Source organism: Diadema antillarum, unplaced genomic scaffold (genome assembly GCF_040938485.1).
Source record: "Diadema antillarum isolate AM-2024a unplaced genomic scaffold, OU_Dant_1.0 seq00001111_RagTag, whole genome shotgun sequence".
Lineage (NCBI taxonomy): Eukaryota > Metazoa > Echinodermata > Echinoidea > Diadematoida > Diadematidae > Diadema > Diadema antillarum.
In genome coordinates, this window is record NW_027271927.1 from 252,839 (window position 1) to 273,303 (window position 20,465).

Here is a 20,465-nt window from a genome sequence, read left to right on the forward strand (position 1 = left end):
TTGCTTTAGCTATGATCTAACGTATAACCCATCACAAGGAATGCTAAACTATCTAGAGATATTTCTGATAGAACGCGGCAGATTTGACAATTTCGCGAAGGCAATTACAGCTTTGAAAAAGGCTCTTTTTTCTTTTCTATGTTTTCGTTTTTTTTCGAGTTTGAGAACTTCTGAGGGGATTATGAAGTATATGAAACTCTCTAGCGATATGTTAGCTCTACCCGTGCCCACAATCATCCATCATTCTATTAAAAAAAACAAGGTTTCATACTCAGATAAAAGCATAAATAATGAAGTTAGATTTAAAACGGAAAGGTATAGAGGCTTCTCAGGGGAGTCCAAGCACGATATGTATAGTTTGTTGATAATGTAATTGTATTACTTAATAGGTAGCTTTTCAGCTCATTTCACCTGAACAATACATTTGCTTAGCCAAGTGAATGCTTGCTGTGGACCTTTTTCCCCCTTTTTTGTTGTTCGTGACACTCACTGATTAATTCTAACAACATCAAGCATTACGCAGTTGCCCCCCCCCCAAAAAAAAAAAAAAAAAGAGAAAATGCTGCACATTGTCTGGTAACACCCAGTAACCGCTCAGATTACTCTACTCCAGGCATCCGGTGTGCTTATTGGCTCCTCCTACTAAACCTAATTATGCAATAACGTGTTGTCGTCGCTCTTTAGTTTTGTCCGTTGTGCCCCTATTCAAATGAAACAACATGCATTAAACAGATTGGTAACTGAAACAGTAATTTGGCAAAGCTTCAATAAGTAGCTCACATATGGGGCTTGGAGGGGGACCGACCTCGGCATGTGCACAATAATTGTGACTACACATAATGATTATAATTATTTTTATAATGGATTACCTGCACGTATTTGAAACTATTTTTTTAAAGAAGATTCCAGATTCGAGGTTTACATTATCAGAAAGTTAGATGACCTTCTTTTATCACCATTTTTTTTTTCTCGATTGCTCTTTTAATTATATCCAGGTTTTTATACTAGTCTAGATTGTTCTTTCTATTCGACTCTACACTGCATATCACTGCGCTCTAAGCCTCCAACAAAGAGGTATACAAGTACTTGCAATATACGTCACGACTATCATAATAGATGTTGTTTTCATTATATTAGTATAGATCATGATGTCAGGTCAATTGACCGTAGGCCTACACTGCAAAAACAGCGGTGTTAGATTTAACACCACTGGTGTTGAATCTAACACCGGCCGAACTTCAATAAAGGACCACACCATCTGGTGTTGAAGTAACACCGTCTCTGGTGTTAAAATATCCAACACCCATGGGTGTTAAAGGGTGTAAAAATATACCAACACCAGCCTCGGTGTTTTTTCAACACTTAAGAGAGTGTTAAGAAGTTGACACCATAATGGTGTTCATTTGACATCCCAACACCGGTTATGGTGTAAGTTCAACACCCGTGGTGTTAAAATATACCAACACCAGCTTTGGTGTTGCTTAGATTATTGATAAGTTGACACCACTTTGGTGTTCTTTTGACACCCTTTAACACCAATGACGGTGTAACTTCAACACTATTTGTTGTTAGAATATATACCCCAACACCTGTCATGGTGTTATTCTAACACTTCAAAGTGTTATAAGTTTGCATTATTTGGTGTTTATTTGACACCACAGAAGTGTTGATTCAACGCTTCAGAGTGAGAAATAAATTCCAAGTGATGCCAACTTATTAACAATTTGAAGTGTCGATACCTCGACATCATTTCACACTCTCCACATTCAATCGCACAAAATAACACAGTAATGTAAGTAGGTGAAAGACAGTCACGTGCTACTAGGTTGATCAAAATATTTAATAAATTCTGTCTGTCTCAACAAAACACAATAATTCTATTACATGTAATGAAAGCCTCATCTCTACAATATAAGTATCAAAATGGAATACCTTTGACCCTTTCAGTTGGTTCTTTGATTATCTATGCAAATGAGATACATTATGGCTATTGTAGGCTAAAACATCAAATTTAAATACTCACTCTGAATACCTTTGGCCTTCTTGGCACTATCAAGTTGAATTTTCAAATGAAATTGATTCTAGTATTATATCTTCTTGGCTCTATCATTCAAATTTCAAATTGAATTACCTACTCAGCTGTATAATTCAAATATTCAACATAGATCATCCAGTCTGGTTGTAAAATGTTAACATAAAAAAAAATAATACTCTTTCTTTTGATCAATGCTATTGCAAGTGACGATACAAGCATGTGAAATTCGGATCATTTAAATATTCAAATGACACACATAAGGCCTTCTTGGGCCAATATTTTCAACTCGAACTGGATGTAATTGATACCCCCACCTAAAACTTAGAGAGTTAGCTCAATTCACGATATTCTTGTATGCCTTTTGTTGAAAAAAAAAGTACAATGTAACAAAAGTTCTTACCATAGCAAGATTACTCAACAGTGAGATCAGTGTGCGACTCATTTTAAGATTACACTGGTTACATGAGCGAAACCTCAAGTCAAATGCTAGAAATCTGAGGGAGCTTACCCGATTCACAGTATTTTTTGTTTGATTTTCATTTTAAAAGGTGGTTGCCATTACATTAGCACTCTGTGCAATATTTCAGGCCAGATGCTCAGAAACTGAGGGAGATTGCATAATCAACTGTTGTGTAAGTTTTTAATTTGAAAATGTCACTGCCATGATAACACTTTCTTTGACCGATACAAAAGATGACATTTGCACATTAGCGCACTACAGTGGTCACGTGCCAAATTTCAAGTCAAATGCCTAAAACATGAGGGAGTTATGAGTCAATCACAATACAGTGTATCTTCGATTGCTTTGTATTAAAAAAATAATAAGTTAGCATGGCAACGCATTGTTTAACATTGACGAGAAAAGTGTTTTGCACATCTAGAATTTATCTTGTCACAATATATAGGTGTCATATCTCAAGGTTATTGCTAAAAATTGAGAGAGTAAGCTCAATCCACTTGTAGTTTATACGATTCTCATTACAAAATACCATTAACTTGACAACATACTATTTGACAATGATGAAAAATAAAATTTGCACAGGTACATAATACAGTGGTCACATGTGCCAAATTTAAAGTCAAATGCTCAAAATCTGAGGAAGTTAGCTGAATCCACATCGTACTTGTGGATGATTTGTATGAAGATGCTGTTGCCATGGAAACAGATTTATGACCCCCACAAAAAGTGTCTTGCACGATAACTGTATCATCATAGTGACCATATGTATCAAATTCAAATTTAAATGCTAAAAAAAAAGAAACTAAGAGAGCAGCGTGATCCACACAATTTTGTATGATTTGTTTAAAAACTGCAATTGCCATGGCAACAGATTTCTGGACAATCAAATTTCAACAGAATTGATTTAAAACTGAGTAGCTTGATCCACATTCTGTATTTGTAATCTTTATGAAAATTTTATGTTACCATGGTAATGCATTACTCCATACTGACGCATGTAAACTAGGACATGTAAAAATTACAAGGTCGTTGTTCAATGTCCCCTGGACTAAAGGTAATCACCTCCTCATCAAAAACTGTCATCGACTAATGAAGAGTACTGCTTCATCAACTGTATATCATCAGTCTCTATCTCGGTTCCTCCATAGAACTGGACTTGGAGTATCTTCACAGTTTCATTGTCACAATGATGATTCTTCAAGTGTCTTCTAAAACCATTGAACGAATCAAATTATGTCCATACACAGGCTCCCTGGGCGCAATTTATTGTTTGTCCATCACTCAGTCCATGTTCGTATGGCAAACAGTGAAAAAAAAGCAGTTTCAGTGGGAACTCCTAAAGAATGCATCACTTCATTATCTATTTGAAAGTTTAGATCTCGGTTCACGAACTCTGGGTAATTCCAAATGTCCAAAGGTTGATGAGAGGTTTTGCATACCGTAGACAAAACACATATTTAATGTGCTTTGAACAATGTGTCGAAGGCACTCTGAATGATATCACCAGGGCAGGGTAGTACCAAGTGGTCAACAATGAAGTAATACATGGTACACATGTATGTTATCCTTCTGACGTCCTCTGTCAAGCAAGCTGCATCTTCTGATCTTCAAGCAAGCAAGCTGCATCAAGAGCTGCATCTTCTTCTGCTCTCCCTCTTCAAGTGGTGATTAAAACTAGCATCAGGCTGAAAATGTAAGGAAACAATGAAAAACAAACAGACATTGTATGAATCTATTACAAATAAAAACTAGACAAATTTGACTGTGACCTTTATTTCGATTCCATAATGCAATTTGATAGACTCAGTCATACATAGGCTTAACACATTTTATTCACATTTATGATTATTTTAACAGATTTCAAGCTATCACTAACACGGAGGGATGGACTACTCAAAACCATAACAATTCAGGCACCATTTCTTGGCAGAGGATAATAAATGGATCTTATTCCATTTTACTTAAAGATCACTATAATTTCACAATTAAAACTCACTTATACCTATTTTTTCTTAAAGAAGCTTTGAAATCTATCACTTTTCTCTTATTCGTGACTGATCAAAAAGCAACTTCAAAATTTTAGCCTACATATGGGGAAGACAATCTTTAAAGTTCAAGGATCGACTTTGAAGCATTCACGAGTAAAGTTCTCGTCGACATCAGGACATAACCCTGACAAAGGCAAGTGCGCAAAAATATTCACAACATCCAAAAAAAAAAAGTTAACCTGTGAAACATTGAAAAGCAAGTGATCATAATAAATTACATAGTCCAACAACACAAAAAAAAAACCCAGAAAATTTCCCTTGACCTCGAATTTCTTTTCTAATACAAAAACAGATCATAGAAAGTAGAAAATGCACAATCAATTAAACTCGTACAAAATCAATTTCATTTTCAGAATACAAAAGTACTGTGAGTTCTAATTGCCTGTCCAAAATGACTCATAAAGGCTTGTTCAGATATGATGAGACAAACTCCGGCAACATTTTAGTGCACAAATCAATGCGATATGAGATGGTAGAAAACAAACAAATAAACAGATCAAAATGCAACAAAACAAAACAAAAACACTGAGGCAAGAGGAATATATTTTGCCACACAGTGGCAAGAAGTTATGGTGCAATCAAACTCAAAAGTAAGTGAAGACACAATGTCATGAGTTTATCTTTATCTATTTTTTTTTTTTTTTTGAGTCATGTGCATTCATTAACATAATGAAAGTGGCGTGGTTCGGCGCACCATATCTGAACACTAAAAATGTCAGGGGGTTTGTCGCATCATATTTGAACAAACCTTATAGTCATGTAGACTTACCTTTTGAAATCGGACAAGGTAGTCTATAGCCAAAGCCACAGAAATCTTGCACAATCCTTGCGCCCTGGTTCACAGGTGGAAGCAGATAGAGTACAAGAAGGATTTGCAGTTACTTACATTCTATGCTGTGTTGTAAGAAATGCATGTTATATACAATATATTCTACGACTCATTAACAAAGTATCCAGGTATCAACAGAAATCATCAGTGAATTGCACTGCATAATCAGGGAGCATTAAGTAAAACATATGATCCTTCATGTAGGATGAACCCATGGGTTGTTGTGTGGCTTCTATAAAAAAAAAACAAGAAAAAAAAAACTCTTCTTTATTTCATCAGCATCTCCAAAATAACAAAATTACATTACATATTGATTTGTGACTGTGAACTTTTATATTACAATTGAAATTGGTGAAATCCATTCATCTGCCTTTGAAAAATCAAAGTCACAAGATATTTTCTGCATTTTTTTTTTTCATAATGAAGGGCTCCTGACCCTTGATTATTGACCTCATGACCCTCATCGACTCCAGGGAAACGTTTGATAAAATGTATTGTCAGATGCAAAGATTTCAGCTACTTATAAAAGTTGTCACCAATGACAAGTTTTGTGGAACGCCCCCTGGATTTACATAGCCTTACCAAGTTTCATTCACAGATGATTGTTTTCAACTTGCGGCATGATACACAAGAAACGATATTGGATGGATAGACATCTAGAACATAAGAAAGGGGCTTTCAAAACCTATAGTATTGTGTATACCTTGACTGCTACCAGGTCTGGTGGTACACTATTTGATGATTGCTCCAAGTCTCATGAATCCACATCAGTTTTCCGCATGTGTTCTCCCAGCAAACTCAACAGCTTGACTGTGGTTTCTGAAGGCTTTCCTCTTGCTAGCTTGACAAGACCTTCCACCAAAAACTGGCCACTGCTCAAAAAAGCTTGGCATCGTTGCCTGGGAGGAGTGAGAAGTACTGTTCAACCTGCAAGTGTAAGGACCATGAACATACATAATTATCAAGTGGCTACAAGTCCGCAAACTGTCAAACTGGTGCGCAAGGTGTGATGCACTGGCGTAGGATTCAAAGTACTGAACATCCACATAACTGCACTAGTGTATTTACTGTATACAAGTGCATGAAACAGATTTATCTTGTGTGCATGAAAGATTTGATCAGAACTGCAGAAAACAAAGGGTTTTGTTCAGGTGGCTTCAGATTAATTCAGTCGGTGATTCTATTATATATACCTACTTGAGATATGCTCATAATTTCAAGTTCGTTTTAATTAGCCACGGGGGGGGGGGGGGATTAATATCCTGCTTCCAGGTATTCATCATCTTTATGCAGTGTACATTTATGCAAATATTATTTGAGGAGAAATGGAAAAATCAAATGCCATTTTGCAATTGATCTACTCTCATTTTCAAGGTTTTTTAGATAGATAATAAAAGGTCTTTTTGCAATTCTGTCATTTTCAAGATTCTCAAGTGCACTATTGCCAATATCATTAAGTGTGGCAATAACATAAGTATGGGGAAGAGGCATATTCCAGAAGGGATTTTTTTTTCAAGAGATTATTTCAACAAATACTACCATCAAAGTAGACGTACATGTATATTCCCTCACCTGAATCATGAAAAAAGTGATGATACATGTATTCCATTTTGACTCATTTGTGAAATTTAGGATCAGTTCTCAGACAGAGAACAACTGCCAGTTATTAATAGGGGCTGTGATTCTGTTTCTCGCTACCCTTGAACTCGCACCTTACAATTAGATCTAAAGTTAGTGCACTGTCTTAACATGGACACGGTGGAAATACCGGTTTTACATGCCTGTGACGTCATCAACTTTATAAGAGCATATTCTTATATAATGTAAATTTGTAAGCGGTTAGCAAACTCATAAACAGTAGTACTCATATTAGAAACTAGTTAGTAGATTCTAACGTAAGATCCACGCGCAAACACTAGCGTCCTATATAGGCCCCTACGTTCCTACGTGTAGCTACTGAAAACATCACGTAACCTGTTGTGATAAACAAAAATCGGGTCGGGAGAACCCCCCACCCAGCCCCTTTAATCGGGTATTTACGCTGTTTTTAGAGCGATATTTGCTACTGGTACCTAGTACTAATTTAAACCTAGTTCAGTTTGGACCTAGAACAGTTACAGTAGGCCCTACAAAAAAATATAGTAGGCCTAGGGGCCTACCAGTATACCTACGAACATGTACAAACCTACGAACATGTACACACAAACATTGTTCGAACTTCGTCTTCGTGCACGTCAGTAGCGGGTCGGGTTCATTGGTTACAAATGATTTGCGCGCTAACAAAGATCCGCACCAGAGCCTCAGAGGTAAGAAAACTACATCAACAACAATACAAAATGCCACGGAACCTTTTATATTTAAAATTTGATGATATTTTTAAAATGCAATTATTGGACAAAGGAACCCTCAGCGAAATTCGGACTCAATGCACCACTGCAGCGCGTTGGTGTTATGGCCTATTATGTATGGCAAACACTATAGGCTACTTAGCTGCGCTACATACTATAGTATTATGTGCGTGCAAAGACAAAGTTGTCTATAATATGCGATGAAATCCGTGAAAATCATGCACATCGTTTATGATAGAAAATAACTGGTACAGGAAATAATTACCTTAAAAGATACTTATCCCTGCTGACAGACTTAGCAAAGTCACCATCATAGATTCAATGTCATTTTTAGCCCCAGACGACATCGAAAACCTGACTATCGCGATGACAGACGTTGACGACTCCGCGCCACAGCAACAAATTTCAGGCATTGGCATGTGTAACCAATGAGATCATCGGACTGCGAACACGTGATCTTCTCTGGTGGACAACTAACACCGATACGGTGTTATTAGTGAAAACCCCCTTTTCATGACAAAACTATAACACCAGTTGGGTGTCATTTTAACACCGAGAATCTAACACCCAATGAATGAGAGAATGTTGGTGTTAAATTAACACCGAAGGGTGTCAAATTGTGTCAATTTAACACCAAATTTAACACCCACAGTTTGACACCCGGTTGGTGTTACACTTTTAACACCGCATTTTTTGCAGTGTAGTAAGTAATAGCAATTGAAATCCCTTTCACATATACCCCTTCTTTGATTTTGTTTCGCTTTCGATTCTTTTTATGAGATGTAATGCAGTGTTTTAGGTACATCCTAAAACGAACAGGCACGTTATGTAACCACACAGGTGCGCTTATATAGGAGCTTATCCGGTCTTTGGAATAAACAGACGGAAATAACTGGAAATAACCTCCGTAAAAGTACATGAAATATTAACCCGCGCGACTACTTATATTTCTCAAAAGTGTTTTTTTTTTTTCCTAAAAGGAGACCTACGGATGATTTTCAGATTTGTTTACATTTAAACAACTATAAATTAGCTATACTAAGAACAGAGTTTCACAATTTATGATAATTAGAATGAAAGTAAGATTTTTTTCTCGAAATTTATAACAAATGGTAATGAACAAGGATGATGACATGGCATGGTCACCATAAGAATACATGAGTTTGGGCTCATTGAAGGAAGCAGAATAAAAGAAGAATTCATGCATAGATTAAATACAGGTGAACTCGCAAGCAAGCGGTATTGTAATGGAAATTACTACATTTCTGGAATATGTGAGCCTCCTATGTCATCATCCTTGTTCAGTATAATTTGTGTAAGGCTTTTTTTTTTTTTTTTTTTCCAAAGTATCGCTTCCCAGCTTAAGGACCGCAATTAATTCCATAAATCTACACATAGAAATGCCGATTTATGTACTACATGATGTGAAATGATCAAAATCTTCTGGAATGCCCTTTTATTAAAAGCAGCCGGCATCCTTTCTTAGTAGACTGCATTTACCTATTTTTGTAGAAAGAGATCTGTGTGTTTACGTAAAGTAGGCATGATGCTTTGTAGAAGTAGGTCAAGAGGATTTTTTTTTTTTGGGGGGGGGGGGGAGACTGGGCTGAGAAAGGATAAAAAGCCGGTCAAGTCATATTTTTCTTTTGAAATGTTAAGGGAGAAAGGGAACTGAGTGTTTATAATGCCTTGGTAAAGTTCTGTACTATAAATTTAATGCCCTATAATTTTGAATAGACCTCCTGTCGCGTAATATTCTTTTGTTTTTCGAAATGTCCATCACAAGACAAATAAAAATCAAATTGCTAACTTACGTTCAAAGTGACGTGACAACAGCATCATGACGATTTATGGAGCAATTTCTTTCGCTGAGTAAGGTTAATTTTCTGTCGGTTTCGAGTCTGCTCATTTAGGATATGGCAATGGAGCTTCTGCGGCAGTTACAGGAAGATAATTATCTTTCATATGCGGACGTGTCTTGAGCTTTATGACACCATTTTTGTTTAAAGTTCAAAACAATGCATGCAATATATGTGATGACCATGAAGGTGAGAATGGTGATGATGCTACGTCCGTATTTCCTTTTTTTTTATTCTGGTGAAATCCAGGCTTCGCACATCAGTGCTCTGCAACCACGTGATATTTTTATTTTGAAAATCCTCAAATCTGGAAGCCAATGTCCAATCGGGTAGTGATTGCACGAAAGTATAAATCACACACACACACACACACACACACACACATATACACACACATAGACACACGCGCGCGCGCCCACACACCCACACCCACAACCTCACTCACCCAATGTCCCCCAACATACATCAAATCCAAATCATGTGTGTGTTTGGGGATGTGTCTGCTTATGTGTATGTGCACAATATTTAAGGCGTAAGTTTCTGTGTATGTGTGTGCGCCTGCGTGTGTGTTCTGTGTTTGCGCTCAAACTCACAGGTATATTGGTTCAAACATGATCATGTGTTCAGTCTGTGATCCACTCCCCATTTCCGTCTCTTTAGTTAATTCAAGGTACAATAATGTTCAAGTCTCGTGTTTTCAAACAACACACCTCATGTTATTGCTACATTCCCATTCATCGAAGTACAAAAATATTAACAACTTACTTTTATACCCTAAGGCAGTCTTCATGCATGTTGCTATTTGAGCTTGTTGCGTGTGGGGGAAAAAGACAGCCATGTAGTTCAATTCATAAGAGTGAAATCAAGTAAAATACTACTCTAATAAAGGTTTGCTTAATAGCAGAACTCGTAGGGTACAGTGTCGGAGAAGCTGGATGTTTGAGCGTATTGTGACCTTGTATCACAAAACCAACGATAGTCGCACTCACTGATTTTGTGTGAGGACTGAATATAGGTAAAACGAATCAACCTAGTCAATCCTGACGGGTTTTTTTTTTTCATATCTTTGGAAAGAACAGGTGAAGAGTTTGTCAGCAAAAACCGATAAGTCCATATTTGCCAAATGGAGATATTTGCGATTAAAGGTCAAGAAAAATACAGAAAATTATAAGAAAAATTTTGCTTCTTTTGACCATAACTTAAAAAATATACCTGTATATGTAGTGATCAATATATCATTTAAAAGGTATTATTTTGTACTTTATGACAGAGATCGTACTTCAAAATCTTCAAAAATGGACTTATCGCTTTTTGCAAACAAACCCTTCAAGTCCACTTCTACATTATGTTAAAGTTTGGGATCATAAAACGAACAGGAAATAATATAAAGTATTTTATGCAGTTTTTCTCAAACACTTTTTGGTAGAATATTGTTATTACACGTATGTCTTTTATTGAGTCCCCTTTACAGCATTGGGTGTTTAATTACATGTCCCGATTTTAAATACCGCGGCCAGCTACCTAGGTCCTTGGCCAATAATCTTGTTGTTATTCATGATACCCCTGTTGAGCCATGTTAAGAAAAAAAGTCCGTATGTACCTTACAACATTGGGGGTGACAACAAAGCAAGTATTCAGGGTACATAAACCCACAGAAGGCATGGGTAACTAATGCGGAGGTCAAAAAGAAAAAAAAAGAAAGTGGAACTTCAACGTTTTTTGTATTTTGTTTTTTTTTTCTAGAGAGGTTTCTCACACAACTACTTATTGTTGGTCGCGCACAGGCTTAATAGGAAAATACAAGTAAATAATCTGCCCATTAAGACAAAGGGGATTATGACAACGATATGGAAAAAGATGAAACAAACAAACGAACATGTAATACATTTTACAAAACATTAGTGCATAAATATTTATTGTTGATATAATGTTCCATGAGAAAATCTACAAAATGCATAACACTTTAATGATATTGGTAGTAACTACTTCTTTGCATATTGAACATGTTCACTAAATGAAAACGATTAAAATCTAGATTTTAAAGAGATATTTAACAATATTTCTTCCGAACCTAATACTGCATGACTACTGCTAGCATAAGAAAATTCAATTGTGCAGTATTCAAATAAGACAGATGCTAATCCTCAATATGGCTTATTAAACTAGACAGAAACGCAAATTAAGTAAACGACATTTAACTAATAAAACCATTTCTCATATTTTATTCCTATGTTTCAGCTTTTCAAAATTATGTGTTACTACTTATGCGTACATTTATTCATTCAACGTCATGTTGTGTTCAAAGTATTCAAAGAATTTTATTATGGTTTAAGAAATGTGTATAAATGATTTGAGATACCTAAACCGTCAACAAATGTTAAGAAACCGAGTTCTTTATTTTTCATTTCAGGGAATTACAAAATGGAATCGATTGCCTAGGAATCTGAGACAAAAAAAAATGTCCTTCACTAGATTTAAATTGAAAATAAAGCTTTTGCTTAAAGAGACTGTTTCCAGTGGTGGACTTATGTGTTTTGAGTACATTTCTTTGTTTATTTCCATGTAAAAGTTCAAACGCGAATTGATTTCGCGTAGAGTATTCGTGTGTGCGGGCGGGGAGGGGGGGGGGTGGGGATGTAGAGAATGTGATTTGTAGCCTGTAAGCTCAAGTGTTGATGCTGTCTTTTTCAGTATGATTTTGTATATACTGTTGTTCCAGTATCGTGTGATGTAACTGTTGTTGTTATTGTTGTTGTTTTTATAAAATGCACGGACTTGTGGAAGAACAGCCTGTGGCTGAAAAAAGTGACCCTGTGGATATGAAAATAAACGAATGAATGAAATGTAGACTGCGCAAGGTATTTCGAATATTGACTGTAAGAGTCAGCTGTCTTTGTTCTCTTTCATTGTGTTTTGGCTTACTTTTTTGGGGGGGGGGGGGGGGTGGGGGAGAAGTTTACAAGAAGATTACATCTGTTGTTTTATCAATACAAAACAAAAATAGTAACAGAAACACCAACGACATACATGTAATATCAACATATCATGCTGGGCGTTGAGGTCTACAATCATTATCATGCAGCCCCTTTCAACGATATGAGTTATATAGATATATTCACATACACGTTGTTTTACATGATACAGCGTTTTTGATTTTGTTTTTTCGTTTGGGTTTCCTTTTTACCGATGGTCACGACAGTTTCTTAGAAAATGTCAAAACGCAACTGACGTATTACCAAGCGTTTACAAATGAATAGAAAACACACCAGAAAACAAGCATTTATTCATCTAAGAAAAAAATAAAATATATCATCAGTTTTCAGAATCATTTTTAGTGACAAAATCGACATGCTTTTTTTTTTTTTGGGAAGACAACTAAACAATGATGAATATGGTAGTGACCACATTACTTGCAGTTTGCGAGAAAACATCAAGGGTATAGTGCATTTTGTGATTGCTGTGTTCTCGTTATATCTGACAAAGTGCAATGCTTGACATATTTCTGTCTGAGCTTTGAAAATGCATTACAAATGTACAGGGGTTCACATTTGAATTGCCCCCCCCCCCCAAAAAAAAAAAAAAAAGAAAAAAGAAACAAACATGTTTGAGTTATGATTCCTGAAAAACAGTTACAAATTATTGCTATATAACATAATCAGTATTACAACGCAGTGCTATACACGATGATTAAGATTACAGTGAGTACGGCGCCACAGACTGCACCAGCTATGGACCAACCAAACGCCTGGCGGGATGCATCGTAGGCACCCTGGGTGTCACCAATTGCCTGTTTGTTTTTGGCCTGTGGGCAACAGAGAAGATAGAGAAAAAAAAAAGACAGAAAGAATATTAAGATGTTTATCCAAAAACGAGTTCACCCCACTCATGTTAAGTTGAGATATTTGCGATTTAAGCTGCTAAAAAGCAAGGAAATTAGTAAAACCAACATGAATTATTAGAAACCATAACTTAGTAATAATCTGTGTGTTACAAGTAAGATACCATTAGAAAGCTTCAATTTGCTCGTCTCATAATTGACTTAGTTTTATTTATTTTTTTCAAATTTCATGTTGTATCATGTGACTGTTCATTACGAAACCTGAAAAAAAAGTTGTATGCACTGATTTTACGTAAAGACTCAACATAGGCGAAGCTATATACTAAGAAATTAGAAACCATATAATATAATCAACATCAAAAATCGAGGAATGGGGGTGGGGGATGGGTGAGAAAAATCGTTCTTGTACAATCTCAAATAATCTAATTTCGTTGACTCATTATCCTGCAAAAATAGGTATGTCGGCGCTGTGATTTACGTAGCGTTTGAATGCTTCAATTGATACAATTGTTGAAGAGGGATAATTAAGCTCATTCCAAAGTTTGGCCCCTCGATAAGATAGGGACCGTTTACCATAGTTGGTCTTCGGTTGAATGAGTTTCAGTTTGGATGGGCCGGACCTTGTGCTATAAGCAGTCTGTCGAAAACAAAACATTTGATTTAAATAGGGAGGGTATAATTCGTGTAATGAACGGAACCTTAAGTTCATTTTGAGGTGCACGGTCACATATAACATTAATATGCTACATAATCATTTATATTGATGTATGTATGCATGTATGTCTGTTTGTATGTATGGATTATTATATAACTGCAATGACAATGTTTCCTTGCATATACCTCAGTGATTTCATTTTAATAAAACAAAGTTTTGGATGTAACGTTGTTTAGTTGTATCAAGCTCAAGGCCTTTCTTTTTGTATGTAATTGAAGGGCATATATAACTATCACTCGAGATAATAATGGTAGTCTATTCCAACGACTAAAGTGTCTCGGACTCGTACGTTGTTTTATTGGGTACATGTCACTATTTTTATTTTCACTTGCGAATTTCCAGTAGTAAACTTTGGCGATGATATCTAGTACATCCTCTGATAAAGCGAATCAAACTAATAGCGTTCAATTAAATGTACGCTAAAATTCAGATATTTCACTATAAAAGAAATTAGACGATGTAAACAGAGCGTTTTCCTCCGCGTACCATAATCGTCCCATATCAACTGGGAAATGTCTCCATTGCCGTCGTAGACTATCATACTATGTATTGTTTTGAGGTGATCTTTCTTATACTGAAAGAAAGGGACCGATTTTAGCTTTTAGCTAATTAAATTTTAGCATCTAATCCATTACGGATATCAGCTTTTTAAACAGTACTATCTCCTCAAAAGTTATTAGAGTTGAAAATGACAAGTGTGTACTGTAAAGAATTTCTGAGAAATGACAAGGGGACTCTAAGACATACCAAATTACTTACACTATTCTACAAGAACTTTGGTACAGAACTTTGCTATTAGAAGAGAGGGGCATAGAGAGCATTCGTGTTTTAGGTCAGACAAAAGTTACAAAGCGAGATGTCGTTACCTCGGCAACAACAACATATTAAAGGATTGAGAATTGTTAGAGGTGTATTGTTGTGGCGGGAACATAACCCGTTGCTGTACCGGTGCTGTAGGAATTACTCACTATTGTCAGCTGAACACGATTTCAAACAGATCGTGCTGTGCCGCAGTGTCCGGCATTTGTTTTATGATCGCAAACTTTAGAATGATGTAGAATATGAATTGCTCTTTCAGAAAATAATAAAAAGTCAAGATTGTACAGATGTGACCGTGCACCTCAAAACGAACAAAAAGTGGCACACACTGATTTTGCATGAGGACTGAAAATAAGTGAAATGTGTCAACCTAGCCGAACTTGACTTTTTCATATTTTCTGAAAGAGCGGGTCTTCTTTTACATTATGCTAAAATTTGGTATCATAAAACGGACAGGAAAGTGTGTTTTTTTAGCAGTTTATCTCGAACATTTTGGGTAGAATAGTGTGATTAGGTTTGTCTTTAGAATCCCTTTTTCATTTCTGAAAAACCTTGTCCACACTCCTCACTTTCAACTCTAATAACTTTTGAAAAGATAGCGCTACTGCTTTGAAAGTTGGCATTAATTACGGACAGAATGTGTTAATGAGCCATGCTTAATTTCAGTTTAATCTGATAATCCCTTCATTGTTGTTACTCTGGTGGTTTACTTCTTGTTTTTTGTCCCATTCATCACACAGCCAGCACGGTTTGGTAAAGATTAAGCGCTGGAATAGACACTGTACTTCAGAGCCTCTTTTCTCAGTTCGCACTTTTCCTGAGTTTGTGCTTTCTTTCCAATATTTATATAGGTTAGGAGAGTCCATTTGATTTGAGTTATACAACATTTTAAAGCTTAAAGTCTGCTCTTTCAGAATAGGGTCTTAACCAAAAATTCATGTCTGGCGACTTTTTGTTTGTTTTGAGGTGCAGGGTCAATATTCATTACTGTTGGCAATATGTGTGTGTCTATGTGAGTTGAATGATGTATTATCTACAATACACGGTAAATGTTGCTTGATGTACAGATTTCATGGATGGCATACACACACTAACCTCATTCGCTTTGAAAATTCCCACTATGCCTAAAGGTAGACAGCAAAATAAAGTGACCATGATTGCCAACACCGTGTAGTCCTTGATTTCTCCAGGCGGTTGACGGGTGATTACGGAAGTGGTAGGCGCGCCCTGCAATAGAAAAAAAAAGTACTAGAAAAATAAATCGGTAAGGATACGCGGAACGGTAGAATACTAGTCAAAATACGGCAATACACAAAACACAAAACAAACAAAAAGTCGCACCCCTTGATTTTAAGTAAGGACTCAAAAAAGGTGAAATGGTTCAACCATGTCAATCTTGAGTTTTGCATATTTTCTGAAAGACCGATCCTTCTTCCACATTACTCCTCAGTTTGGTATCTTAACATGAATGGGAAAGTGTGTTTTTAGCAGTTCTTCTGCTACCCTTTTGGAGAGAAGAGTAGAATGATCAGCTGTGACTTAGAGGCCGCTTTTCATGTCTCGAGATCCTGTGCACACTCTTCACTTTCAAGTCTTATAACTTTTGAAATCATGACGCGACTGCTTTGAAAGTTGGTATTAATAATGGGCAGAATGTGCTATAGATCATGCTTAATTTCAGTTTAATTTGATAATCCCTTCATTGTTGCTGCTCCAGTGGTTTACATCCAGTGTTTTGTCAAAAACACAGCGATACGCCGTTCTCTCCCATATACGACGGTTTCGGATGACAACAAACACAGTGAACTCGATCAACAAAACTGTCATACACATAGTAAATGACAACTGTCTTTGCAAAACAAAACAAAACAGAACAAAACAAAACATAAAAATAGACTTCTTTTGATTTCTCTCGTAATTCCACGTGAACAATTATTATTCGAAAACAATAGATTAGACGTTAGATTAAGAATTAAAATATTATGTATTACAAAAAAAAAGATAAATGCAAATACCAAACATTAAAAGTGCAGCAGTTGTGACGGAAAAAAATAGTAAACCTCAAACGAAATTATTTTGGATGTCATTCTTCCCCCCCCCCAAAAAAAAAAAAAAAAAATGCATATACAACAGTTCGGATGATTGCTGCCGAATATACCAGGTCATTATTCGGGTTTCTGGTAATAATGTGTGCCTTTGGTGACTTCTTTGGTATTATTTTGTCGGGATGAGCCCCCTAGAACAGAAAAAGTACTATTTTAATCTCACGTCATACACATTTTTACCAGAACCTCTCAAGCCTGATACAATTATTATAATTATGAACTATTGCAAACAATAAGTGTGCGTGCATAAAAAAGAGTGTTTGTGTGTCCTACTACGTCCTACTCTTGTGAAATGATTCAATACTCATGCTTTTCCAAAAAGAAAATGAAAGTGACAAAATAAAGTGACACGTAATAAAGTATTGTTTTCTGCTTGAAAAATCGGTGCGGAAAAGGTATGAGGCCTATGCTCTGTTATTTGTCAGGTAAAATCACAAGGGCCAAAAAGAAAGAAAGAAAGACAGACAGACAGACAGACAGACAGACAGAAAAAAAGTAAGAAAGAAAATATACGAGAGACAGACAGATTATTTAAGTGAGACTTCGGTGCCTCTTTTCTCAGTTCCCTACTGGAAAGAACACAGTGTCCCACATTGTGAGAAACACAATGTGAAGCTCAGTGTGCAAACAGTGTGAACACAGAGTAAAATCTCTTTACACTGTAAAATTTGAGGGTTTTAACAGTGTAAAGACAATGTGAGTCATCAAGTCATCAAGTCAGGAGGTGCAGTGCTAGCGGGAACATAACCCGGTGCTGTGCCAGTGCTGTAGGGGTAACTCACTGTTGTCTGTTGAACAGAGAATAGGGCAGGTGCTCCGCCGACAGAGCCCGGCATTGGTTCTGACTTCACAACGTGAAACAAAGCATTACAGTACTATGTGAACACTCTGTTAAAACCACATCACAGTGTGAAATCATCTTCACATATTTTTTCACATAGTCGACTATATCACTAATCACACTGAAAACACACGGTGGGACACGCTGTCCTTTTCAGTAGGGTGACTACACAGTTTGATGAAAGTTACAAAGCGAGGACCTGGTAATGTTACCTCGGCAACAACAACTTGTGAGGAACCATGATATGCAGGAGGTGCAGTGCTAGCGGGAACATAACCCGGTGCTGTGCCAGTGCTGTAGGGGTAACTCACTGTTGTCTGTTGAACAGAGAATTGGGCAGGTGCTCCGCCGACAGAGCCTGGCATCGGTTCTGACTTCTCATTGAACGTTGTCATGGTTGCTGAAGTGTCTAAAGAAATATTGAGTGAAGAAATTGATTATTGTTGTTTTTTTCAATGCTAATCAAATCTTATTCAAATGCTATTTGTTTTTTTAAGATACTATAACAAAAAATTAAAAACATTACAACATTCGATAAACCCACACAAAGCGAAGGAAAAATAGCTAGTGCACTGAAATTGACCTATTTGTTCGAAATCGCTGTGCCATTTGAAAAGAAAAAAAGAGACTATTTTGTGGAGATATTTTTTTCCGTGCTCCTGTAGTCCATAGGAAAGTTTATGACATAGCTGAAGAGAATCGATCGTGCAGAGAGCGTGTACTTATGAAAGCCAAAAACAGTGATACACATCAAGCATGTGATCTTTACTGAACTGATAGTAATACAGACAGGAGTTTCTCGTCTGTTATCTTTTTCTCTTATCTAAAGTAGAGTGTCTATACTTTGTTTTCACTTTTTCTTGCCAATTTCTTACTTCAATTATTTAGGAACATTCGATTGCGAGGAGTTTGTTGTTAAAAAAACAAGTGCTATAAAAGTGCTGAAAAACAACTTCTAGAACTCTGCTAGAAAGTAGAACACAGTTAGTGGTCCTCAGTGTGAAACACATGTGAGACACGGTGTGAACAATAATGAACTCAGTGCTAAATTTATTCGCACTGGTAAATTTAAGTTCTTTAACATTGTGAGCACATTGCGAATCATGTCTTCACATTGGCCAGTGTTGGCAAACGAAACATTATCAAAAACGTTTGTCAACTACATCGTTTTTGTTGTTTCTATACGGAAAATATAATCATATTATAGAGGATATATCACGTGGTTCCCCATGTCCTTTGCCTTGCTGTCTGCCTTTTATTAAAATAAGGATATACTTGTGTTGTTGTTTGTTTGGTGTCTTATAATAACGTCATCTCCCCCATTGTGGTCGGCTTACAATTTAGGGGTGAGCAATTATTACTTAGAACGGAGCAGAGACTATTATGAATGATCATAGTGCGGTTAGGAAACCAGGTTACAGCAATTAATGATGTCAGAGTGGTATCACACATCCGGGGCGCTACATGCATGTGAACACATTTGCCATTATTTTAAGACGAATAGTACGATTTTTCTTTTTCGAGACAGTTTTCAATGAATTTCACCAAATCGGTAATGTTTATTGAATCTTTCAACTTGCAGCAATCAACAAAGTAACATTTCGCTCAATTAGTACTAATTTGTAATGCAAACCGCCCCTTCAAGAGGAAAAATAGATGTTTTGATTTTTGCACGTAACGAAAGATACATTCAGTTCTATTTCTGTGCAGCTGGTTGTTTTACGTTCGCCGTTTATTTTTTTATTATATTCTCTTTTATTCATTCTAATCAAAGGAAAATTATAATCCATCAAAAAAAAATGTAACGTTTTAGAAAGTTTTCACACTAGCAATTGGATTGCTGTTTTAAATATTGATGTTGTCACAAGTGGTCAAAAGAGCAAGAAACACAACACAATAAAACAAAAACAAAATATATTTTCGTGTTTAAAAGTAGAAATAAAAAGTATACATAAAAATACCCATGCCATCTCATCTTATCAATTGTTATTAGATTATTTTGAAACATACTAAAAAGACGAAAAGAAATCTAGAAATTTCACACTTTCTTATTGCCATAATTTCGTACAGGCTTACGGGAAAGTGATCCATTTCAATTAATATCATTTAATTGAACACTTACCTGTCAATGAAAACTCTGGCTAAGTATATCTGTTGAAGGGACTCTTGAGAATCTTGTTATAGACCAAAAAATGAATGAAAAAACACAATATGTTCCTCTGGTGAGCTACTGTCGGAAATGTGCGAATTCTGTGAGTCTAACTCAGCACTAAAGGGTTCCAGCTAGAGTCCCGCTGATTTTATCGGGGATTTTCATCCGGGTTCAAAACCTTAAGGATATACCATAAAACCATAAAGCTACTCTCACACTTCCTGAAGTTTGAGTTTGACCCTTCTTAGTTTCAGACTGTGCTTGATAAACATGATACATTATCTTTTGATGCATACGTTTTTGTTTGTCCGAAAGCTATTTCTCGTTAATACCTCATTATTATATCTGCGTTCATGTTCGGTTTCCTCATCATTTTTTTTTTTGTTTTTACAATAAAGATGAGCTAATTTATCATC

The 20,465-nt window shown here is 36.2% G+C and overlaps 1 protein-coding gene across 1 annotated transcript; it reads right to left on the bottom strand.

The window, feature by feature from the left end:
- Positions 1-13,240: 13,240 nt before the first annotated feature.
- LOC139743835 (proline-rich transmembrane protein 1-like) lies at positions 13,241-18,292 on the bottom strand. The gene is made up of 4 exons (XM_071654291.1): positions 18,209-18,292; positions 16,043-16,178; positions 14,598-14,608; positions 13,241-13,366 (listed from the first exon to the last, which is right to left on the bottom strand). Exons 1-4 carry the CDS (start codon positions 18,290-18,292, stop codon positions 13,241-13,243), a joined length of 357 nt encoding a protein of 118 aa, XP_071510392.1.
- Positions 18,293-20,465: the final 2,173 nt, after the last annotated feature.

What these genes read in the sequence shown, in the direction of transcription:
- LOC139743835 (XM_071654291.1), bottom strand. Translation starts at nt 18,292, where the DNA reads ATGACAACGTTCAATGAGAAGTCAGAACCGATGCCAGGCTCTGTCGGC. An exon ending in TCTCTGTTCAACAGACAACA is followed by an intron (nt 16,179 to 18,208) that starts GTGAGTTACCCC and finishes TTTCTATTGCAG; the next exon opens with GGCGCGCCTACCACTTCCGT.